The sequence below is a fragment of the Phaseolus vulgaris genome, chromosome 3 (genome assembly GCF_051622355.1).
Source record: "Phaseolus vulgaris cultivar YP4 chromosome 3, ASM5162235v1, whole genome shotgun sequence".
NCBI lineage: Eukaryota > Viridiplantae > Streptophyta > Magnoliopsida > Fabales > Fabaceae > Phaseolus > Phaseolus vulgaris.
In genome coordinates, this window is record NC_143500.1 from 43,533,506 (window position 1) to 43,558,228 (window position 24,723).

At 31.8% G+C, this 24,723-nt stretch overlaps 3 protein-coding genes and 1 pseudogene across 11 annotated transcripts; all 4 read left to right on the forward strand.

The window, feature by feature from the left end:
* The first annotated feature begins 1,323 nt into the window (after window positions 1-1,323).
* LOC150028858 (uncharacterized) lies at window positions 1,324-1,982 on the forward strand (annotated as a pseudogene).
* Window positions 1,983-4,930: 2,948 nt separating this feature from the next.
* LOC137807836 (DNA glycosylase superfamily protein) lies at window positions 4,931-10,615 on the forward strand. 2 transcript variants are annotated; one of them, XM_090299545.1, is made up of 5 exons: window positions 4,931-5,368; window positions 5,458-5,658; window positions 7,127-7,183; window positions 7,253-7,436; window positions 10,487-10,615. In XM_090299545.1, the coding sequence occupies exons 1-5, from the start codon at window positions 5,012-5,014 to the stop codon at window positions 10,519-10,521; spliced, it is 834 nt and encodes a 277-aa protein (XP_090155671.1). In that variant the 5' UTR covers window positions 4,931-5,011; the 3' UTR covers window positions 10,522-10,615. The 2 variants fall into 2 exon arrangements, with proteins under 2 accessions (XP_090155671.1, XP_068464758.2); XM_068608657.2 differs by lacking the exon at window positions 10,487-10,615 and adding an exon at window positions 7,698-7,926.
* Window positions 10,616-10,622: 7 nt separating this feature from the next.
* LOC137807835 (Glycosyl hydrolase family 47 protein) lies at window positions 10,623-19,402 on the forward strand. 8 transcript variants are annotated; one of them, XR_016519159.1, is made up of 15 exons: window positions 10,628-10,761; window positions 11,123-11,165; window positions 11,249-11,314; window positions 11,391-11,452; window positions 11,595-11,694; window positions 11,883-12,065; window positions 14,195-14,243; window positions 14,325-14,504; window positions 14,697-14,817; window positions 14,965-15,046; window positions 15,136-15,221; window positions 15,310-15,457; window positions 15,882-16,023; window positions 16,157-16,307; window positions 18,896-19,402. XR_016519159.1 is itself a non-coding variant. In XM_068608655.2 (15 exons), the coding sequence occupies exons 1-15, from the start codon at window positions 10,628-10,630 to the stop codon at window positions 19,112-19,114; spliced, it is 1,719 nt and encodes a 572-aa protein (XP_068464756.1). In that variant the 3' UTR covers window positions 19,115-19,402. The 8 variants fall into 8 exon arrangements, 4 of the variants coding, with proteins under 4 accessions (XP_090155670.1, XP_068464756.1, XP_068464757.1 ...); XR_016519160.1 differs by having other exon boundaries at window positions 16,228-16,307; XM_068608655.2 differs by having other exon boundaries at window positions 15,357-15,457.
* Window positions 19,403-22,305: 2,903 nt separating this feature from the next.
* On the forward strand, window positions 22,306-23,505 carry LOC137807837 (snakin-2). Its single transcript, XM_068608659.2, has 4 exons — window positions 22,306-22,616; window positions 22,749-22,808; window positions 22,920-22,962; window positions 23,141-23,505. Exons 1-4 carry the CDS (start codon window positions 22,560-22,562, stop codon window positions 23,323-23,325), a joined length of 345 nt encoding a protein of 114 aa, XP_068464760.1. The 5' UTR covers window positions 22,306-22,559; the 3' UTR covers window positions 23,326-23,505.
* The last annotated feature ends 1,218 nt before the right edge of the window (window positions 23,506-24,723 follow it).

The window sequence follows — 24,723 nt, forward strand, 5'->3', positions numbered from 1 at the left end:
TGGAAGAAAAGGCTGGCTAATGCGCGACTTTATCTGAGTCAAACATAAAGTCATAAGCCAAGGTTTAGATAGGTTATTTTCGAAAACTACTTTTGTCCTCTACATATATGCTCAAAACAGCATCCAAACAACACAACAAGGGGGTGAAGCCAATTCATAATCCAGTGGGGTAGAAAAAATAAACTAATGAGATTCTAGAACTGGAGCAAGGGGAACAAAAATGGACATTAGATAGGATAGGTTTTGAGGTAAAAGATAGGAGGAATTTGTTAGATAAAAAGAAGTTAGCTAGAAAAGAAGGGGTTGGAATTGGGGGCGTGCGGCAAAAAATGTTGAAAAAGCAAGAAAGGAAAGGGCAATATAAAAACAAAAAGAATTATGTAAAAGATGTTTTACACACATATATATCAGAGTGTTGAGTGGTGCGAGAATCAAGAAGTATCATCAGACCAGGTATATGGTACTGGACAAACATTCAAAATATGCTTATCTTGGAATCTTTTTCTCTATCTCTGTAAACAATGAATTATTGCTTCCAAGCTTCAGAATGCCGGGAACATTATTGCGTTATGTGTACAGTAACTAACATTTCTGTCCCCATAAACTTGGCTTTTGCACCAGGACAACCATTCCATTCAGAAGCCCACATATTCTATTTCTATCTTGTACTTAGTATGTGTCTTCCTCCTCTTAACATTTTTTTACACTTATATTCTCTCAAACTCTGCCATCCTCATTCTTTTCATCACTTTCTCATTCTTTATTCCCATCGGTATACTATACATATATATATGTCTCTCTGATCTGCCAAATTCCATCTTTAACTAAACCCTATAAAGCTCATCTCATAACCATTTCAATATATTCATCCACTTCATATACAGTCACAAACAGCCTTTTACTGCTTTTCAATTTAATAATTGCCCTTCACATAAACAATCTTCAACCCTCAATCCATTAAATCTCAAACACATCTCACTAATTCATCTACCAGTCAACACAATCACACTGTGTCCATGGGAATAATAATACTGTTACAACCACCCAATCATTTTGTGCCCCAATAATTTTGTTTCAACAAAATTTTCCACAAGCAATAACAGTGGTAGAAGAACCAGATTTTACTAATATTAACAGATAATTAATTCTTCTGTGTTATGTACAAAAAAGACAGTGTATATATGTAGTTGAATATGTGAAAGGATTAGTTTATATTAATTTTGGAAGCATAGATAAATAGGAAATAAAAAAAACATGAAATGGGGTCATGTTTCCTTTTCCTGGCAAACAAGAGCTGGAGGGCATAAAAAAGTTGGCACCACGGTTTTCGTGATAATTCTTTTTCTTTCTTAGTTGCCACAATACAAAAAGGAGAGAGAATAGAGAGGTGTATGAAGTAGTCTCTTTCTCTTTCTCAGAGAGATGGCACGAACTACCTTGGATTTTTCTTCAACCTTTCAACGCCCTCACCCAACAGCAATCATCATGCCCTCACCCTCCTTCCCCCTCTCTCTGACCGTCCATAACCATCATCATTACCCCCTCAAGGCTCCCACCCCTTCCTTTATCAGAAACATCATCATCATCATCATCCACCAACACCTTTTGCTCCTGATCATCACCACCTTCACCATCACAGCCACAACGCACAAGAACAACACCACCAACACAATCAAGGAACATCCAAACATGCTGCTGCTTAGCTTCTACTCATCACAAAACCCTACTTTCGCACCTAGCTAGCTTCAGCAACTTATACATATATATTGAGTCGTGAGAAGGGTCTAGCTTTTGCTGCCAGGATCCAGCCACTCACACTCTTGGGGAATCAAGCGTCTCGGTCCGATCCATTTTCTGTTTCCTTTTCTCTTTAAGTATATTAATTCTATGTTACTTATTAAGTAGCCTTTTTTTTTCTTTTCTTTCCAATTTTATACCAAATTTTAGTTTCATTCGCAGAAGGATTCTGTTAGTTTGCTTTATCACCATCTTCCTTCTCTCCTTCTAAGTGTGCAAGTGTTCTTACTTATTGTGATTGATAAACTTCAAAAATCAAAGGTTTGGGTACCATATACATGCTTTCAACTTTTTTTCCTCCGTCCTAAAATTGTTAGTGTAGAAACTCATAAGGAGATCAGAATATTGCTAGTCAGTAATATTTAATTAATGATTCGTTTCTTTAGTTCGGGCAATCATAGTTCTGAGAAGAGTCAAGGAACTCTTTGTGACTTTGTCACTGTATCCATATTCTGGGTAAAAGAATGATGCACCTATATTTGCTGGGTCTAGCTAGGGTTTCCCAGCAATATCTTTTTAATTTACACTAGTTTGTTTACTTCCTTTTGGTGTAGATTTTTAGTGATGATGCCTGGGAAAGAATATACATAGATACACAGACACAAAAGTATGAATCAGAAATCAGAATTCATGGATGAATTAAGATGAATCGAGTTACCTAATCAAGACTCAAGAGCAGAAAGTCTAAATTATTGACCAGAACTCCTTTTCCGTTGAATTTTCTACATCTTGTACTTCTTGCTTTCAATGTTCTTTGTCCGTAACTCCACAATCTCTAACTTTATCTAACCTTTAATTTTTCCCGGTTTTTGATGTGTTGCACGTCTAGTTGTAGCTAGCAATCACATCTTTCTCATGAACACAACGACCTACACAGATTTCTCTCTCTAGCATGTACGTGAATATATATGTATATATGTATATATAAAATGCAATTCATCAATGACGATACGCATGCTCGGACGGAGGTGAAGTCCTGAGAGTCATCGTTAAGTCAGAAAGAAAACATCTGAAATTAAATACATGTATTACATTATTATTTTTTAGGTACGTTCTTAATCGTAAATTAAAATGCTGCAAATATCTATTCATTTCTTACTTCACGTTTGGATAATTTTGTTCACAGATAAAAGAGAGAAAACAAAATTTTCTTAGGTTAAAAATATAAAAATGGAAGCAACGCAAAACATAACTAATGGTGGCACCCATTATGATTGAATGAATCCTTCACCCTGCAACATGACAGCTAAACAAGTTTCCGTGGTTTGTGAAGGAAGAAGTAAAATTACCATTTATTAAATATATACAGAAGAATAAGAACACAGTTAACCCTAAGAACTTAATTTCTAACCTGTTAAATAAACCATGATACACTTACATATGTAATAGTTAAATTTAATGCATATATGAAGTTGAAAAATAAAATGCTATAATTTTCATGGTAATAAATCGGATTAATATTTCATTCATCGTATGATAGACCAAAATAAAATCAAGAGCGAAAACGAGTTTAGAATTATGTTTTATACAAGGCTCGAAATTAACGTATAGTTTTCAAATTTATGATATATACAAGCTTCTTTAATGTTTTCCTTTTTGAAATTCTGACATGCTCTAAAAGTCTACTAAAAAATCTACTTTATAAAAGACCGTTAAATTAATTAATAAACCTACTTTTAAACATATAAGCAACAATTATGCAATCTCAGAAAATTATTATAACTTTTTTAAGTATCTTATCTTTTAAAAATTATTTACCTAACCTATTTAATATACTATGTTCAGTTAATTGTATGATCTCTTAAGAAATTATTGTAAAACTTGAAACAAAGTTTGAATATTGTTCTCCAAAATATTCAAACCTTACTCCTTCCAATTAAATAAAGGCAGCATTTTTCTGTTATAAATATGATAATTTTATTTTGTTTTTCATTTTTTTAAATTAAATTAAAGGAGAGGAGAGAACAACATATTGCCAAAAAAAGTAGAGCCGCGACAACATACACCAATTTTGAGAAGTTCTTGTATGCTCATATAAAGTAAGAAAGAATTTCAATTATATTACTTTAATTATAAAACTAAAAAAATTGTTTAAACTCTTGAAAAGATAGTATTATATAAAAATAATATGGTAGTGAAGAACATCTCACTAGTTTTAAGTCAACGATCAAACTTGGAAGCTTCATTGTATGACTTTGGTTCACATACAGATGAAATGGACATGATATAATGATGAAAAGAAGGAGAGAGACGATTATATGAAAGAAAATTGTCAAGAAGATAACGAATACCTGCAAAATTGATACCAATTAGTGGTAAGTAAGGGTTTGACATGAAAGATTAGAACGTCGGAGATTATAATGGATGAAGAGACTTGAATTTCAGTAGGAAGAGCAATCCTAGTTGTATCAGTAGAAATATTTAGTACATAAGTTACACAGCCATAATTACAAAGATAATAAATGGTGTATTGCATTTCACCAAACACAAATTTCAATTTAATTGAATTAATTAATTTTAGATTATTTTAATATTTTTCCTATCAAATACCATGTTTCTACAGCACATTTACTAAATGAATTGATTTAGTTGACTGATTATGCTCTTGTTTTTTATCTCTAAAGTTTCACTTTTTTCATACGAAATTGTAAACACAAATAGAATTGATGCACCAAAATTATTTTTGCTTAGAATATCAACAGTGAAAGTATTCAAGACTTTCAAGTTGAAGAAATTCCATTAAAATGTGATCTAAAAGAGTTAGTTATTAAGTAAAATTTAGATTTGTTTTAAAGAAACATTCACTTAAAAAATAAATCTAAGCAAGTAATTTAGTTATAGCTTATTCAACCAAAAGTTTATCACTAATTTTGCAGAAAAAAAAGTTGATCATAGAACAACTTATGTATCATAAATTCGACCCGTATATTAAACTCGGGTGGCATCCAAACAAAGGGTAAAGGTTTTATAGTTGTGACTTATTTAAGAAAGTTGCAATTTTTTTTCAAATTTGTTTTAGTTGACATTTAAAAATAGTATTATTTTATTATAATATAATATTTTTTTAAAAATATTATAAAATAATTATTTTTTACTTTTAGAGTTTCACATAAACTTTATTCATTAAAAAATTAGCAAGGAGCGGTGAAGAAGGTAAAAATAACAGAGACTGCACACAAAAAATCACCGAGAGAGGGAGGGAAGAAAGAAGAGAATGGAAAAGAAGCGGAAGAGGAAGCAGCTGGTGCAGCGCGCTGAAGAGCGAAAACCGAAACCGGTTCGTGGCGGCCCAACCCGAACCGGCAATGTGAAAGATCCATTCCCATCCCACGCTCGACCCACCCCGGAAGAATGCGAAGCCGTACGAGACACTCTCTTAGCCCTACACGGCATTCCCCCGGAACTCGCCAAGTACCGCAAACTCCAACCACTCAATGACGCGGTGCAACCGGAGTCACCCGAGCCCGTTCTCGACGGTTTGGTCCGAACCGTCCTCTCGCAGAACACCACTGAGGCCAATTCCCAGAAGGCCTTCGTTTCTCTCAAATCCTCTTTCCCCACATGGGAACATGTGCGTATCAAACGTAATCGTTTGTAATCGCTCGCTTCAGTCTTGTTTTTTCTGTTGGGTTTTAAACGATGCCGTTTTCTGTGTTGAAGGTTTTCGGTGCTGAGTCCAAGGACGTGGAGAATGCCATTCGATGCGGAGGTCTAGCCCCGACCAAGGCTTCCTGCATTAAGAACATGCTGCGTTGTTTGCGCGAAAGAAGAGGTCAATTGTGTCTGGAGTATTTGCGTGATTTGTCCGTCGATGAAGCTAAGGCTGAGCTATCCCTTTTCAAAGGAATTGGTCCCAAAACAGTATTATTCTTTTTCTTTAGCAGTTCTACTTGCCTCTTCATTTTGCAGTTATTCACCTGATATTCAAGCATTAAAAATCTCAACACTTTGCAGCTCTGTTAAAACTATTTGGCCTCAGGGTACTTATGTTGGCTGTTTTGGGTTGTTTATAACATCCCGTTTTAGTCATCTGTACATTTGTTAGGACCTGGGAATACGAATTGCTTTTGATATGCGTGACTTTATGTTTAGATTTATGTAGATCAAGCCACCTTGTGACCGCGTACAATATTTCATGCCTGGTTATATATAAATCTTTGATAGTTCTTAAAATGCACCTTTTTCAATATACCATATATTTTGGAAATTGAGTATCAGAATCTTTTCCTTTAATTCTTTTAAAAAAAAATCCTCAAACGGTGCCTTGAATCCTTGTGAAAGGTGAGATACTTCTGTTTTAATTTGATAAAAATGTGAATTCTGGTACATGATGTTGTTTCCGTCGCAGTCAGTTTTCTGTTCTTGGTCTATTTTCAATTTTATGCTTATTTCAGTTCTTTGTTCTTTTCTCATGATCCAAAATTTTCAATTGATCTCAACATATCTATACTAAACATTTTATCTGCAAAAGAAGTGGCAACCTTGAAAAAATTATAAACATCCATTGTGCTGGTTTGCTTTATCAATAATGTTGATTTTCTATTTGTTGACTTATTAAGAGCCTCGGTCTAGTGGAGCTCGAGTAAGTCAATGTCACAGTAAAATTATTTTTCACGTGCATGCATGTGTGACCATGTTTTAGCAACTATAGGTGGTATATGAACTCTAGAACAGAGATAACACGGACAATGTAGAGAGATAATACAAAGCAGTTTCAGTATATAGAGAGAGAACTAGAGAAGGCAATTGGTCCTACAGGCCACTCTAACACACTAAATTCAAGTGCTTTGAGATATTAGATAGGCTTATTATTTAGGGGAGAACAAGCTTGATTTGGACGTTATGTGATTGCTACTAATGGTCAGGGCAATAGCTAGTAGGTTTCACACTGAATTCCCTCTTCTGTCTTTGCCCATTGGGGTCAAATGATAAGCTTTCTGTCACCATATTTCTTATTTGGTTGAAATATAAAGAAGTTTCCCCGGGGTCACTGTTTTCTTTAATCTGTTTTATGAGGAGGATTATCCTCTAGTTGAAATGAGGAAAAGTTTTCACTGTTTCCCATTCTTTTTTAGATATCGTGGTATGTAGGCATTCAGATCTTTGTAAGAGTACAGGATGGTTTATACTTGCGGTGGATTAAGTATGGCTTGTGTTATTCGTTGGATAATTTTTTGTGTTAATAACACATCAATGATGATTGTATTTGATTACATCCTCGCCCAGTAAGTAAACAACATCATGTGGAAATCTGTAAACTCAATTGAACACATTTATTTGCCCTTTCCCCCTTTGTGTTGGTTTCTCTAAATTGCGGGGTTGATTGTAGGTGGCTTGTGTGTTGATGTTCAATCTTCAGCAAGATGATTTTCCAGTGGACACTCACGTAAGCATGATTCATCTTTTACTGTTTACTCATATTTAGAAGACTTGATTTAGTTGAATATTTATGCAGATATTTGAGATTTCAAAAACCATGGGTTGGGTACCATCTGTTGCAGACAGAAATAAGTCGTATCTTCATCTAAACCAAAGGATACCAAATGAACTTAAGTTTGATCTAAATTGCCTTATGTTCACTCACGGAAAGCTTTGCCGCAAATGCTCCAGTAAAAAGGGTAACCAGCAAGGAAAGAAAGGTAACGATAAGTCCTGTCCTTTACTGAATTATTGTAAAGAGTCAGATTAAACTTTGAATTGGGCAAACTAATTATTTTCAATTTTTGGTTCTCAAACTAATATTCTAACTATATAGAATACTAGTAGTTTAGACTTAGGCTGTTAGGCAAAGGAACAAGTTTAATATTACATGAAAGAATGCCCAACACTGTGTGCTAGTTTATGATGTACTTGCAGGGATTATATTGTCTAAAGTTTTTCCCTTTTTAATCTTGTGGAAGGGATCTTGCTGGAAAATGGAACATTGTTTGAATCTCTCTTAATGGACATTAAACCTGCAGGCTTACTTAGTGAGTTGCGTATAAGGGCATCTCCAATGGGAGAAAGAAACCTATTTGAGTTTCTTAGTACATTAATTTTTTTGTCTCTGTAGTGTCACATCTCTCATAAGAAATCAATACATCGTTTTACTAATAAGAAACTCGAAGAAACTCACATTTATATCCTTTACTCCAATAGTAAGAAGTTGACACTTCAAGAAATAATCTTTTATGACGAAGAAATAGTTTCGTGCACAAGGAACCTCTCTTTAAGGAGAAGATACTCAAGTGGTACATAAACCTCTTTCAATGTGGTTTTTTTTTTTAAAGAAACCAGTTCGTCATCTTAATTAACAGGTATTGGAGTTGTTCTAAGATGGTCCCATTACAACCAGCTAGTTTGTGCTATTAATATTGATATTATATATAATATTAAAATAGTCTACTTTCTATTCTACCCTCATCCCCAATGACATCTACAATTCTTTTTGTTTTTTTTTATAGTATAACTGATTTATAAAGTATATTATTTGATTTTTAGAAATAAAAAATTTAAGCCGTAATTAGTTGATGAGAAGCAGATGAATCTTAATTATATGGTTACATTGATGTGCATGTAAACAATTTTTCCTGGTTTGAGTTTTTAGCAGGTTGGGTCAATATATTTTATTTATTTTTTCAGTGAATATGTCAAGTTTGTACTTTTAATTTATGTCTTTGTGATCAAAAGCCTGTGGATTTTGAGTTTAAATACCATGAATTATCAATTCCTTCACAGAAAAGATTGACAATTTTTATGGTAAACTCAGGTCACTAGAATAAATAAAATAAAGTAAAGTATAGTAAAAGACGGTTTTATCCTGAAGGATGCTAGTTGAAAATTCTAATATAGTATATGATATGCAGAGTCAAGAGTAGTTATTTATTACTAAAATGACATCTAAAATTTTCTAATTTTAAAATGGTTATTAATCATTTTTATATTTTGATAAAATCACATTTATTTCGTATACTTTTTAAATGAATATTTGCTTTCATTCTATTTTTATTAAATTATACCCATGTTCTTTATGTTTTTAGTTATTAGTTTTTCAATATAGTGATACTTATCTCTATTATTTTATTTATTAAAATTTTTGAAATTTTTGTTTATAATTTTTTTATATTTTAAGCAATGTTATTTTTCATATGTATTATTTTATTAAGAATATAGAAGAATTGAATATCCTTTTATTAAAAAATATGTATTTTAAAACTAGAGATGATATAAATATTATTTAATGTAACATCAAAAGATGTAAGTACAAGTTTTCCTATGTATAAACTATCTAAAACTTGACTATCTCAAACAATATCCGATAAATAACCAACAAACCACTTGTTGGATATACAAAAATTATTAAATGTGTAAGTATTCATAAAAAAAATGTTATACAGTTGACATTCGGTGTTAAATTTTGTAAAATATCACTTTTGATAACTTTCTACAAAAATAGTTATCAATATAACCATTAATTTTGAAGTTTTAATAAAATAGATAAGTCCATAAGATTTATGTAGCTTAAAAAATTAATTTATATTTCATTATATTACGTTGCTTTAACCCATAATATTACATTTCTCTAATTTGAGGGAAAGTAATTTTTTTTAATCTAATAACACATATTAGATATAATGATTTCATTTAAATTTCAAAAGAAGTTCAAATTTTCAAATTAATATAAAAAGAAAATTCAGAAGGTTAGAAGTAAAAAGGAAAAAAAATGTCCAGATGAATGAAGATTTGACAGAAATATATAGAGATTTTAGTGAGAGAACTTCACTATTATATTTAGATATGTTAGAGGAAAAGAAAGGTAATTTGAAATAATTTATTTCTTATGTATTGTCTAAAAAATACATTTTTATAATAAATTTCAGAAAATGGATATTAAATTATTTATTGTTTTAAATATTTATCGAAATAGATAATTGTCAAGGATAAAATAATAAGTGAATTTAACTTAAAAAATGTTATAATTTTTAATTATAATTTTCTAACTTCAGTTATAATGATAAAATTACTTTGATAATTTATAAAACATTAAAAATATTTAGAAGCAGCTTTTGTCATCTATAAATAGAATTTTCCCTCAAAAAAACAATTTTATCCGAGCATGCCTTCTCTACTGATTTTTATTGTAATTACATAATTATATAACTTTACATATATTCAAATGGCTGATATGGACACACGTGTACATGTAGAACACACAAGATTTTGTCAGATCAACGGTGACGTGTAACATTGCCATTATCAACTGAGTGATAAATTATTATTGCAATAATTTTTAAATAAAAATAGTAACGATATTTTTAATTTTTAAAATAACATTTTTTAAACGTTGAAAACATTAATAAATACCAGTGAATGCATTCCGCATGTATATATATAAATAATTTTATAAAACTGATTTAACACAGTATATAAGAAAATTACCTTTTAAAGTGGAAAAGTTATGTAGTTTCTTTTAAATAGAATAGATAAATTATGAGATTGCATTAAATAAGAATTATTCTAATTATTGAAAGATGAAAATTTTAATTAAAAAATAACACTAAAATAGTTATAAAAAATGTGTATATTTCTTTAAAGTAATAGTAATGATAAAAGAGAATATTATTATTTATTTCTTTATTTGAAGATTTTTTTATCAATGTAATTCTTTTAAAATAATATATACACACATGTATGTACTGTATTTTGACAGAAGTGGAACAAGGGATACGGAAATCCAAAAAATGAAGCATTGATCAGATCTTACCGGGTCCTCTCTCGTTCACTGCGACAGCATACCATAATCCGCCACTCTTCTTTCCCTTTTGTTTCAAACCGAAGTCCTCAAAATCCCATGTTTCCTCCTCGTCATTACACAACATGTCTTCTTCTTCTTCTTTTCCTCGTACTTTCCGACCTCTCCATATCCCAATCACAATCTCCTTCGGCTGCCAAGAGAAAACGCATGAAAGAGAAAGTTCGCAATATGTATGTAAATATCACCTTCCCATTCCGTAGTCTTTTTAACATTTCAATTTTACCTATACATCTCTTTCTCGGCACTGTTTAGCTCATGCGTCCAAGTTTCTGAGTTAGGTATGGGGAAAACACATTATACGAAACGAGTCTTAAGTTTTCCTAGCTAAATACAAGGTGTATTGAACTTATTGATTGTTTTATGTGTTCTGCAACTTCGATCCTTGAATTATACTCATAATGAGTTTTACAGAGGCAATGAAAGTGGTAGGAATTGCCATAAGTAATTTTTGAAGTAGGCTGGGTAATGTTTTCTTCTCTGACGAACAGATATTTATTAATGTTGTTGGTTTATGACACTTTTTGTCCGTAGGTTTTACCACGCATATGACAACTATATGACTTATGCCTTTCCGGTCAGTTAATGTTGCTTTATGCCGTTATTTTTTTTTATTGACATACAATAGTGTGCAATGTTAAGATTGTTATATTTTTGCAGCATGATGAGCTTAAACCTCTCTCTAAAACTTTCACCAACTCCCTAAGTGAGTTGGGGAATTTGAAGGTAATGATATCTCTATTTAAGAACGGAAGAAGAAAATCAGTCAGAAAACTGTGGAAATAACTGTTTACTACTGCAGCTTGAACACTTGCCTCAAGACTATCATGGCTCTGCCCTTACACTTATTGAATCGCTGTCTAGGTATATAAGTTGTTAGTTTATGTAATTCTGTTTTCATTCAATTTGTCCTATTTATTATGAGTTCATTTTGTCTATCTTGTTGAAGTGGAAACTGATATACATACATACATATATATTTATTTATTTTCCTTTTTTTTATTAGCCTTGTTATTATGGGAAATAGCACTGAATTTGAGAGGGCAGTGCTTTGGCTATCAGAAAATCTGACATTTGATGTTGATGCACGCATAAATCTTTTTGAGGTAAATATTTCAATTTGGTTGAAATTCTCGAGTCTAGAGTTTTGTGTGACATGATGTCACTTTGCTCAAATTTTGAAAAGGGCATTGCTTTAATTTCTGCTGAATGATATTGAAAAATATTTATTCTAAACACTTCAATTTTGAAACACTATAACGTGTTTACCTACCACTTGATTGTAATCATTCAGTGCAACATAAGAGTTCTGGGAGGACTTGTCTCAGCTCATTTACTTGCATCTGATTCTTCAAAGAAGTTGTTTCAAGGGGCTTACAACAATCAGCTGCTAGTTCTGGCTGAAGATTTAGGGAAACGCTTTCTACCAGCCTTTAATACGCCTACTGCATTGCCGTATGCATGGATTAACTTAAAGGTATACATAGAGCATTCAAAGTCCTTCATTCTGTAAATATTTTATTTAGAGGGCAAGGACTCAGCTTACAAGTTATTTTCATTTAATTGGGTTTGTAAGCTTTTGAATGTTTGAAGATAAGTATGGTAATATTAATCCTGTAATCAACAGTTCTTTGCATTATTACTATTTCTTAAGAAAATAGTATTTAAGTGTAATCCAATCTTACAAAACCGGCTTAATAAGGTGACATCTGTACCTATTTATAATTTAGTCGTATCTTTACTCGATGTGGGCTCTTTAACACACACCCTCAAGCCGAGGACTAGACATCTCGAGCATGAGACTAGGGGGAACTCGATAGTGGATGACACGATTAATCCAACAAACTTGATTAGGATAAGTTTTGAATGACTCTGATACTGTCATAAGAAACTAGAATTTAAGCCTTACAAAACCAGTTTGGTGAGATAATAGTTTGGTTTTATCTTTAATCGACGTGGACAAAAAATTGAAGTTATGTTTTGATGTCCATGTTACATTTTCAGCTTGTTTTCTGCTGTCCACTGCAGCTGCTGTCACTAGATATTGTTCTTCCCATTGTCAAGTCAACAAGTTGAGCCCATAATTGGATTCAACATTAGCCACTTTGAGGAGGGGGAGCGGGGTTTATGAATTTTCACGTTAGTCAGCCCATCCATGAATGCCACCCCTCTCCATTGACCTCTACCAATGTTCTGGCATGAAACTGCACCAGTCCACTATTCAGTAATCCTCACTCCACAGATCAGCTTGTCTTCTGTATTTGGTTCTACCACAACCCATTGTGTTTTGGTTCCATCACTCGAACAGGCTGTTTGACCTTGTCTCTGTTGTGTGTGGTGGCCATTTTTGTCTCTGTTTTTGTCCATTTAGTTTTGGTGCTGTGTGTTATTCTATTCCATCCATGTTTGTTTGGCCTTGTTTTGTCTTTCTGTTTATATTTCTGCATGAATTGACTTATTGTGTTTATGCATATACTTGCATGACATCTACTTACAATGTTCACGCCACTGTTTGGCTCTGGTAGTGCTGTTGATTGACATTTTATGAGCCATTTTCAAGCCCATTCGAGACAGGTCAAGCGGTTCCCATGCTGTCACACTTTTCAAAGTTTTTTGCTTTTCTGACTTTAGTTTGAGGTTATTCATGTTGTTTAAAGCTTCCAAATCTGTTCTGATAAATTTGAAAAAGCTTGGGACCCACTTTGAATATTTTTAATGATGTTTCCTCTTGTACATCTTTCTTGCAAAGTCTCTTCTCCTTGGCGATGCAACAGTCCAACCATATCTTCTGATTGTACATCATTCTTTTTATGTTATGTTTCCATGGCAATGATTATTTCGGTGCTTATTTTGTTATCTCTTCAGCAGTCAACTGTTTTTTTGGGATGCTTCATTTTTTATGTCGTCTCTTCTCTTCAGCCATCTGGTTTATGAACTCTTATTTTAAAATTATTTTCTGTGTTAAATGTAATTATTTTTAACGAACTAAGAGCTTTATAAGCTTTATTTCACAGAATTTTGAGTCCAACCATGTTAGGAATGTTGTTAGGCTGGGTGTAATAGGTGTACGGCACATCATGATCTTGTCCCTAATATATTAGCATAAAAAAGAGCATTAGGTTATATCTCTTTTTTCTTGATTCCATTGATTCTGGTGGAATAAAAACGGTTAACTTTTACATTTCTGTGCCAAATCACAAGCTGGGACAATGACATGATGCAACTAAAGGCAATAATAGATGGATAGATATTCAACCCTTCTAGATTTACTTTTATTGATAGAGTAATAATTAGTTTTGAGATTGCAAAGAATTCTGTGGACTTAAAGAGAACCTTAAATCGAACTGTTGAATCATTTAATGTTGATAAAGAATTGTTGAATGGAATTAGTTTGGCAAGATTTGCTCATGGAGTATGTGATCCCCCCCCATACACACATCAAAGACTTGTAGATTATAAGATGTTGATCTTGTACTTGAACCATGTTGCTTCAAATATTTAGACATAAAAAATTACAAATTGTAGCCTGTTGTATTTTTAAGCTTTCTTTGTGCTCTTTTGGAATGATATATAACTCTGCACCAATGCAAAATATTCTGTACACAGTATGGAGTAATGGAGAATGAGACTACAGAAACAAGTACTTCAGGGTGTGGTGAGAGGTCTAGCTTAGTATTTTAAGACTAGGGTATAGTGAAATGGTTTAAGGTGCTTCTAATTTTCCATATTTGTGCAGGTTCTCTTATTCTTGAAATGGGTGCTTTATCAAAAATGACTGGTGACCCCATATACGAATCAGTAGCTTTACGAGCTCTTCGCAAGCTATGGAGTATGCAGAGCTCATTAAAATTATTTGGAACCACACTGGACGTGGCAACTGGGCAATGGATTGAATATTCATCAGGAATTGGAGCTGGTAGGTTAACTCTGACCCTGAACCAGAACTGGGATATTCTCTATAGTTCAGTTCATTGGATAATGCAACATATAATTTATATGTTTATTGTCTGTTGAAAGTATTTTATAATTTGTTATTCTAAACTTTCAAATGCTAATGACTTGCCTTGATGTTTCTTTTGTTGGATTTTATTTCCCTGGATTATTTTAGGGGTTGATTCCTTCTATGAGTATCTACTCAAAGCCCATATCCTTTTTGGGAAGGAGGACTTTTGGAAAATGTTTCACTCTGCTTATGTTGCCGTGCAAAAATATTTCAGACACGGTTCTTGGTATCACACTTGCTAAGAAAGTCTTTATTTTTTGTTTATGCTGTCTAAAACACTACTTTTATGATGTACTTGAAAGATGCTGATGGGACTCCCATCATGGGAGAATGGGATAAACAGTTGTAACCTGGACTGGTTGGCCTAATGCAGGTACCATGAAGCTGATATGAGGACTGGAAGAGCAACTTATTGGCAGCTTACGAGCCTTCAAGCATTTTGGCCTGGCCTACAGGCTAGTAGCTGACTTTGAATTTTACTCACTTAAAAATTAGGTTTGATATCTTTCTGAGTTTGTAATTGCATATGACTTATTGAAAGCAGGTTCTTATTGGGGATCTTAGTGCTGCTAATTCATCTCACCGTGAGTTCTTCCATGTGTGGAAGAGATACGGAGTGCTACCAGAGAGGTATTTTCTGATTTTGCTAGTTTCATTATAACATTACCGCCTCTTTGTATTTTGCCATCAATCTGTCATCAGGTTTTTGTTCTTACAGTACTATATAATATATGTATCACATTCAATCATAAATCCGTGTAAAAGGTATTTGCTGGACCACCAGATGATTCATCCTACTGAAAAATATTATCCCTTACGTCCTGAATTGGCTGAGTCAACCTTCTACTTATATCAAGCCACTAAAGGTCTGATAGTTCTTCCATCTTTTTATTTTAAGTTTGTTGATATTTAGGCATCAGGTTCGTCTGCTTCTAAAATAGTGTGCTATTAAAAAGATTGGTGCACATGTAAATACTTTTTTCAATGATAAAAAGGGTCTCTCAAACTCTAAATTTAACAGGATAGCTATATTAGCATATAGCAACATTTTAGTCAAATAATCTGGGAGCTAGGTTTGTTCATGCTGTAATACATTAGTACTTGCTTAACCTAGAACTTTAGTATAAAAATGAGTATTATCTTCGTATTTTCTATCAACACAACATCATATCAGTATCACAATTATTCAATTTTATTAAATATATTATCTTTTAAATTTAATCTCTATAACATCAATAAAGAGAATCCTACCTGACCAATGGTGATATAATCAAACTTTATTAATTTCAGATCCATGGTATATGGAAGTTGGTGAATCAATAGTCAATTCCATTAATTTATACACCAAAGTTGAAGGTGGGTTTGCAAGCATTAAGGATGTGACAACTATGCAGTTGGAAGATCATCAGCATAGTTTTTTTCTTGCTGAAACGTGAGACCTTTTCTTCCTCTTTGTATAATGCAAAAGTTAAAAATTATGAAACAAAAAAAAAACAAATGGAATTTTTTCTCAAATGATTATTCTATTTGAGATTTTCTGATTAGCGATGCTGTGTTTTCTTCAGGTGCAAATATTTATATCTTCTATTTGACGATTCGTTTGTACATGAGAATAATTATGTATTTACAACTGAAGGTCATCCTCTTCCAGTACTCAGCAATTGGCATGAAGAGCTTCCACAAGCTTATGTTCCAACTAATTGGACTTTTGTGAAGGTATTTTTGCAATTTACTGAAGTGCTTGTATAGATAAATTGAAAAAGTGTGTATAAATCTCCTAAATTTTCCATCATTTGCAAAACGCCTCCATGAACCTTTAAAGTCGTCCCAATTGGTCCCTAAACCATAACAATTGCTTCATTAGATCCTTCCATCCACCTGCTGTTGGGTACTCTAACTAACGAGTGATTTGGTAAAATCTTAGCCTCCATCCTGATCATTTATAAATCTATCCTTTAAAATATACTTTTATCTAATTTTTAAACTTCATACTTCAAAAAAAGAAAAAAAGGACTTAGGACAGAAGGACAAAACTTAGATGCAGTTATATAAGTATTTTTTGTGCTCTCTCTCCTATCAGAATTGAAGTTTTATCTTGACAACTTTTCTTGAATTTAATGAAAACCTTTTGTTACATCTCATGCGAGCTGTACTCTTCTGTATAATTAATATACTTGCAGTTAGAGTTAGTTGGAGTCTGCTTAGATTCTCCATAAACATTTCTAGAAGAAGAAAATAGTAAGTAAAAATGAAATAAACTTGTTCATAAGGTAAAATTAGCTTATGCATAAATTAAAACATCATCTTATAGACAAGCTAGTATGAGAACTTCTACAAATTAGTTTTTACCCAAGTTAATTTTAGCTAATGGATTTCATTTCATTTTTTCTTGATACTTTTCTTTTAAAAGTACTTATAAAGAAATTTATCCAATCAAAGCTTCGATCGGTTCTGTTTGTTGATAGCCTGTACGAGATAGCGGCACATAGGGGCTGGCTTAAAAAATGCTATCAGTATCTCTAAATGCATGCTTATAGTTTTGATTGAGAAATCTAGGGAAGAGATTAACTCTAAACTTGAGTTTTGGTGATAAACATTGAAATCAAAGAATTTTTGCTTGAGTAGGAGTAAGACGGAATATATGCGATACAATTTTAATTCGAAACAAGAGGATGTTTCGGAAAATGTTATACTACAGGTCTAAATTTAAGTTCGTAGGTTTAAAATCACTGAATGTTTGGAAAATTAATGAAGACATCACATAGGATACAAGTTGGGTTGTTGTTGACACAGAAAAATACTGGGATTTATTTGCGACTACATAGTAGTTACCAAACTCAATGGTAACTTTTATTATACTGTTAATGTGACCAGCTATACTCTATGGCAGTCAATGTTGAGCTTTAAAGGGATAAGAAAAAAAAAGGAGTAGTAGGAAGGAGTGTGTTAAGATAGATATGTGGTTACACAAAAATGGACAAGATACATAATGATTGAATACAAGGAGATATTGGATAACCCCTGATGATAAATAGCAGAAAAATTGGTAAAGGAGGTTTGAACGTGCGAAGATTAGTGGAAGCATAAATGAGAGTAGATTGTTTGGATTGCAGTCTTATGAAAAGTGGGTAGAAGGAGATTAATGTGGACCAATTTATTAGGACTATTGTACTGTATCTCTTTATTTAAATCTTAAATTGTTTCAGTGTATTTGTTTCCTTATCTTTCCCTATATTGATAAGATCTGCACATTATAATAGAATCCCTGATTTAAGATCCTTAGAATTATTATTTTTTATTAAGAAAAAATTCAATTATAATTTTATTAATTAGGATATTTGTTTGATATGGTCCTACTAATTACGGATCTTTGTTTTTTATTTTATTAATTAGGATAATCGTTAGTTTTTATCTTATTAATTTGGGATATCTTTGTAGTCTTTTTAAAAGGAAAGTCTGATTGGAATATTATCATGATAAATTTTCAGAAAAACTTGTGTTAGTCTAGTAGGAATTCTACGTTAGATTTCTTTCACAACAGGTTTCAACTCCCAATATTTTGCTTAGTTTAGTTTTCTTTCTCGGAGTGTTTTGTATCTTTCTCACATGGATCTTGTTTGATCCTCATATTTTGAACTTTTTTTCTTCTTTGTATGGTATATTTCTTACTGATGCCTAGTATGAGTTTTATTAAAAAAAACTAGTAGGAATCCTATGAAGGATGAGTCTGCCTCTTGGTTTCAGCATCGGTTGTAAGAATGATTCTTCCATGTTTAGACTGTGACTTGATCCTACGCAAAAGTTCGTAATAGAGATCAACAATATTGGAGGAAATAATTATAAGGATTTCATAACAATTAATATTCCTGAGAATTAGTTTTCACCTGGGTCAAATGACATCGTGTGATATAACCTTGTTGGTCTCATCTAGTGGATAAAAATATTGTTATTATTGAACTCTTCCGAAGTAACTTCATCGCAGGTGGATGAAAATTGTTGTAGTTTAGGACTTGTTCAAACAATTTTAGAGTTCTGGATGGCATTTTGCATATAGGTCAAGTTGATGGCCTTTATATACAACTTTCCCAAAACAACACATTTTTTTTTATGTTTTTTCCGTTTCATTTGCACATGATGCTGAAAAAATAATCTTAGAATGTTCTTAGCTGTCACTAAAAAATAGAATATAGAAGTATTTTTATTGATTTTTGTTTTCTTGGAAAAGAAAACAAGACTTTCAACAAGTTGAGTGGTGCTCAAAATACACAAAACTCCTAAAATTGAATATTTATCTTACTGTGCAGAGGCAACCAAGAGTGAGTCGAATCAGCTCAATGTCTCTGCAAGTATGCCCTGCTTTGAATTTAAAGTCAGGTCAACATATTGAGAGTGCTTGCCATATCCCTGATGCTCGTAGTGACTTCAGGTGTTTGACCGATGAAGATTGTGGAGTTGATGCCACTACATGCAGAAGAAGATCATGCAGCATGGCTGGTTATTGTGGGTTATGGCTCATCGTATGATACCATGTTTAAAGGAGTTCTTTTAGGATCAGAAAGGATAAGTGAAAATTTCATTATACAAAAAATAAATGCAATGTATGGCATCTTTGTAAACCATTAATTAGCACCCGTCTAATGGTACATGATTAGAGTAAATTGGTAGGTAGACATTTGACCAGTTTTGTTTAGAAGGGTATTAGCTTTTATTCTGAGGCATGCTTTCACAGAAGTAAAGATGGGAGAAACCTGAGTTCATTGTATTCTGCCATTGCACATGCCTTAATTTGATACAAGGAAAAATTGTATTTACCCTTTCCATTTTAGACCTACCATTCATGCTGCTCTTACCCTTTCCATTTTAGACCTACCAAGTTTATCTTGGAAAAAGAAAAGAGTAATCGAAGCTTGAGTTAAATGATAAAACAAATTATAGTGATTTCTAAATAATTTGAAGGTGATATATTTTTTTTCCATTAACAGTATTGTTTTTAAATTAAACTCAATTAGATAAGGATACACTGAGGCTCATGGAAATTTTTTTCCTCTTAATATGAGAATAAAATTACATGACGAAATCTAGAAACCCTTATCAGTAAGTCCCTGAAAACATCATCGATAGAAGTAGAAATTAACACAGTAAAACTCATTTCGCATTACTTCATCAGAACATTTTGACTCTTTCTCAACCAGCAAGACATCTTCTTGGCCAAAATACCTTTTCAAAGCTTACTTGATTCTAAGGACTGATTAAAAACACTTAAAAATGAAATTAAGGATGAAATGACATCAAATTTCCTGCCTAACATAGTAGAAATACAGCAATACTTGCTCATGTGGATATAAACAAGGTTTTTAAATACTCAGCGAAGGGTGAATGATGAAGTGAAAAGAACCCGAAAAATTATTAGATGACAAATTTTTAAGGTATTTTTACACAGATTAAAAACACTAATAAGTATGTCTTTTATTAGTATAATTTTACTAAAAATAACTCTTAATAAATATTATCTACACCATGAGTAATATATTACATTTTTCAATGCATATTCAGATATTTTGAAGCATTGTATCTATTCACAATCCTTCATTATTGATTTGCACCAATATCCATTCAATGAGTAATTAAAAAATTCACAGTAGGACAGATTTACTTCATTATTGGAAATGAAATCAAATGTACTGCATAGCTAAAGTATTCAAAATCACTGTTTTCAAATGAGTGTGTGATTGACTAATTAATGGACATAGCATGTGAAATAAATTAATCCTAATACAGATGTAATCTAACTAGGGTGGTGAATTGGGAAGAAAAAGTAAATACCCTATTGAAATGTTGAACATCGGTCAATGAATTTTTTAAAAAAGAATAATAAGGTAAAATCACAGTAGAATGAAAGTAATATTATAAAAACCTAGATTAAGATATGACCAAATTATAATATTATATAAATAAAGTATAAATTTCACCTTTTTAAACTAATTTTGTGATTATTAAGAAACATGAAAATTAATTTGGATCATGTACTATTACCTAACAGTTGAAACTTTAAATAGCAATGATAATGGTGGTTGAATAGAGAGAATAATAGAATCCATTTTTTGAGTATAATAAGGTACCAAGGTGACAAATGAATATATGTCAAGATAGTTGCAAAAAAAGCAGCCAGTAATTTAATGGGAAAGTATAATCCTTTAGGATCAAGAGCTTTAGTTCCAAGTCTGAATTTGAAAATAATAACACAAAATACACTTTACTCATTTTAAAATACAAATTAAAATATATTAGGTTGTAGGAAGTTTCAAAGAAAATAAAAGGGTAAAAACCTAATAAAGAATAAAAGAATATACACACTAAATCTTAACTTTAAGATAACTCGTCAATTGCACAAACAAGGACACCTAAATCTTTTTATTTTTCAAATAATTTTATTCATTTCTGACTTACTTCTATTAATAAAGTAATAAACAGACAGTTTCTAAATAAACTTGATCTATGACGATGACATGAATATGTGATATGGAAACACGTGCATTGTATTGGAATGAGTAAAATTCTTACACACATCTGCACTCACCAACACATGCACAAGCCATCTTGGTTTTCAGGAATTCTTTCACATATTCTCACATCTGAATACTCATTAAGAATTGCAATGATAAGTGTAGCAACTACTTCTCTATTACTCAACTTTACTCATATTTATACATATTTAATATTTACTATACTTTTATGAAACAAAATCAATTACTGTTATGTTTCTTATGTTTTTTACTTTGGGTGGAGGTGCACTATCATGGAAAAATAATAAACTAACTATTATTTCACCATCTTTCATGGAAACATAGATTATTGTTTTTAAAAATATAAATTAGAGTTAAAATAATTTTTTTATAAAATTTTAAAATAAAAACATCAATTTAGGTTTAGATTTTAAAAATTTGATGTGTCGATGTTCAAAATATTTCCATTGTCATTTATAGATAAATGTTACATTGTTTTTAGCATTTTTTTTCCTCGTTTTCTGAACTTTGGCTTTAAATCCTTTCATGTGAAGAGTTAACAGGCAAGAACACGGGATTAATCTCAACAAAGCATTAAAGTCGTTTTGCACTGAAATAATTTTGTAAAATCTTCTTTTTTTTTCCTTTTGAATTGTGGTTTGATGAAAGGATTCATAGACAAGGTACTCTTCCCCATGAAATAATTTAATTGTTTCTCTATTCCTTTGGTGAGTGCTGATACTGAAAGAAAGTAACAGTGTCAGAGTGTATCGTTGTTGTTCTCACCAACTATTGGGATAAGGATTGCAGAGAAACCGATAACATTGCTTACAGCCTTCATCCAGCTGTATGCAATTCATCATTTCACCTCAACAATTTGGATTTATCTCTATGCATTCAACCAAGTTCCACTATTTTTTTTACCCCACTTCTTAAAAACAATGCAAAATCAAACAAACACATTTTCTTCAATCAAATTTCCACAAGCTTTTGGTATCATATAAATGAGACATGCATCTTGATACAAATAAAAGAAAAAAACAGTTGTGCAACGTACTATTATCTAAAATACTGGAAACCCAGTTCCATGTTTTCTTCTACTGTAATCTTTATAATTCTCATTATTTTTTATACAAAAGCATTACATAAAACTAAATGCATTATTTATAGTAGTTAAGAAGATATATATGAAAAAATCGTACACTGAAACAGTGTACTTAACTGGCTACCACTAGCAGGCACTGACACGTAAAACATGTTTTTTTCTTTCTGGCATTTGGTAGATTAAAATGTCTTCAAAAATAGGGTTATAAAAAACTCGAGTTTAGGCATTTTGGTATTTTCAAGTTGCAAGATATGATTTTTTTACTACCCTTTTGCCTATATAAATGTTAGCATAAAGTGATCAAATCACTAACAATTGAATTCAAAGATTTTAGCATTTGCAGGCATACTTTCTGCAGCAATGGCATTACGGGAGCTTCTACTCATGGGGATATTCCTGCTGGTTTGTCTTGCCAAGGTGCACAAATTAACATTACTTTTGTCTATCAGATATTCAATTCTTTAACTCAAGTTCTTTTTGTTTACATTTAGGTAAAGATAGGACTGACCATTTTCCTTCTTTCTTTTGTTGTTGTTTTCTCATACACAGGTTTCATCCGATGTTAACATAGAAAAAGAAGAAAATGAACTTCCCTTTCCTGATAACTCTGTATGTTTTGTTTTCTTGACAGAATATTAGTCAAAAATGCTTCTTTAATTTTTTTCTTATGTGCTTGATGTAACAATATACTTATAATATTTTGACTGGAATTCTCTCCAGCTGATAGTGAGAGATGGGAACAGAAGACTAATGCAAGACATAGGTAAGCATAATAAAAGTAATCTTTGTACACTTTGTTAGGTTTATTTTGGTCTTGTAACATGGAATACCCATTTCCAATTTTCATTCTTACCAATACACCATAAATAATTACTACCTACACAAATGTGTACTTGTGTGTTCTTAAAAATAAGATGAGAAATTGTCTGGTGTTTACACAGATTGTGGAGGATTGTGCAAAACAAGGTGTGGTGTTCATTCAAGGCCAAACTTGTGCCATAGGGCATGTGGGACGTGCTGTGTGAGGTGCAAGTGTGTGCCACCTGGTACTTCTGGTAATAGGGAGCTCTGTGGGACTTGCTACACTGATATGACCACCCATGGCAACAAAACTAAGTGTCCTTAGACCTTAACAACCCCAAGAAAGGTTCTCTTAACGTATCTCAGCTCATCTCTCCGAAGTTATAGTTTAGTACAAATATGTAGGCCTTTGTATTTAAGGATATGTGTGGTCTTAAGATGTTCTTGTAATGCTATTTACTTTAACCTAGTTCCACGCTTATATATGTGTGCCTCTTCTTGATTATGGATCTTCGAAACTAAACCAAAATCAATATATCATAATACAGCGAATCAATATATCATAATAGAGCGATATGATATAACCTGTCCATTTAGTGCTTGAGTTTGTAAATATTAAATGTTGGTTTGAAACTCATTAACTTTAAATAAAAATATAAATGAACATAAATTTTTTTGGAGTGTTTTAAGTTATGATAATATGAATTTATGGTGTATTAATTTGTTGTTGAATAATTAGTAAGTCCTATAAAAACTCGATGTTACATTTTTTTCTATTGGGCTATCAATTAGTATAATTTGGAATCTCAGTTTCGGGCCATATGAGGCAATTACTACCTGCACCCCCAGGCCATATGAGGCAATTACTACCTGCACCCCCAACCCGATCAGTTGAATCTGAACTCTGCAGGACAAAAATGCTCTAGGAACCCCTTACCTGGAATACTGGAGAATAATTTTAGAATTTTTAAATGAAGAATAATTTTGGAAATTAAAAGGTGTATATATCACAGTGTATAAAATACAGGAAGAATTTGCTTCCATATGAAACCTTATTTATAATAAAAACAACTTTGGGCTATCTTCTTTTATTTAAGTAAGCCCACTTGTTATGAAATAATACTACATTCAATGATGAAATATACTTAATAAACTGTAATTCACATTTTTCCTATTTTATACTCTAAAAGAAAGATTGTATATGGTATGTAATGTACATAAAATATAATATATATATATATATAAAATCAGCTATAGTAAAATATATTTATGATAAAATTATTTAATTCGCTTGTGGATTAAAATCCATTTGAAAGATGAGGATATTCTAGATCTCAATGTGTGGTTGTTATAGATAATATATAATAGGTTCTTCTATTTGGTCTACAAAAGACAATTTAAAATATATTTTGAATAAATTATTTTTTTATAATTTTAGTTGTAATATTTAATAACAACTTGGACTATTTTAAAAAATATATATAAAATATGAACATGACAAACAAAATACGTTCCTCTTTCATGCAACATCACGTCAAGGGTTCTTACTCAAATTTGGTTCTTTGCACAGCATATATATTACTATTTTTTTATTATGTATTATAGTTTCACACTTCTATGAAATGTAATTATAGAAAAAAAATGAAATAGTGTAATATCATCTACTGTATCTAAAAGTCACATAACACGTCTACTTAGACAAGTGAGGAAAGTGAGAAAGCAT

Bases quoted from the DNA above. Each gene is read 5' to 3' on its own strand.
- LOC137807836 (XM_068608657.2), top strand. From the start codon at position 5,012: ATGGAAAAGAAGCGGAAGAGGAAGCAGCTGGTGCAGCGCGCTGAAGAG. The intron at 5,659-7,126 runs GTATTATTCTTT...GGTTGATTGTAG, and splicing joins AAGGAATTGGTCCCAAAACA to GTGGCTTGTGTGTTGATGTT. The intron at 7,184-7,252 runs GTAAGCATGATT...ATATTTATGCAG, and splicing joins ATTTTCCAGTGGACACTCAC to ATATTTGAGATTTCAAAAAC.
- LOC137807835 (XM_068608655.2), top strand. From the start codon at position 10,628: ATGTTTCCTCCTCGTCATTACACAACATGTCTTCTTCTTCTTCTTTTC. The intron at 16,024-16,156 runs GTGAGACCTTTT...TGTTTTCTTCAG, and splicing joins AGTTTTTTTCTTGCTGAAAC to GTGCAAATATTTATATCTTC. The intron at 16,308-18,895 runs GTATTTTTGCAA...CTTACTGTGCAG, and splicing joins CTAATTGGACTTTTGTGAAG to AGGCAACCAAGAGTGAGTCG.
- LOC137807837 (XM_068608659.2), top strand. From the start codon at position 22,560: ATGGCATTACGGGAGCTTCTACTCATGGGGATATTCCTGCTGGTTTGT. The intron at 22,809-22,919 runs GTATGTTTTGTT...AATTCTCTCCAG, and splicing joins TTCCCTTTCCTGATAACTCT to CTGATAGTGAGAGATGGGAA. The intron at 22,963-23,140 runs GTAAGCATAATA...GTGTTTACACAG, and splicing joins AAGACTAATGCAAGACATAG to ATTGTGGAGGATTGTGCAAA.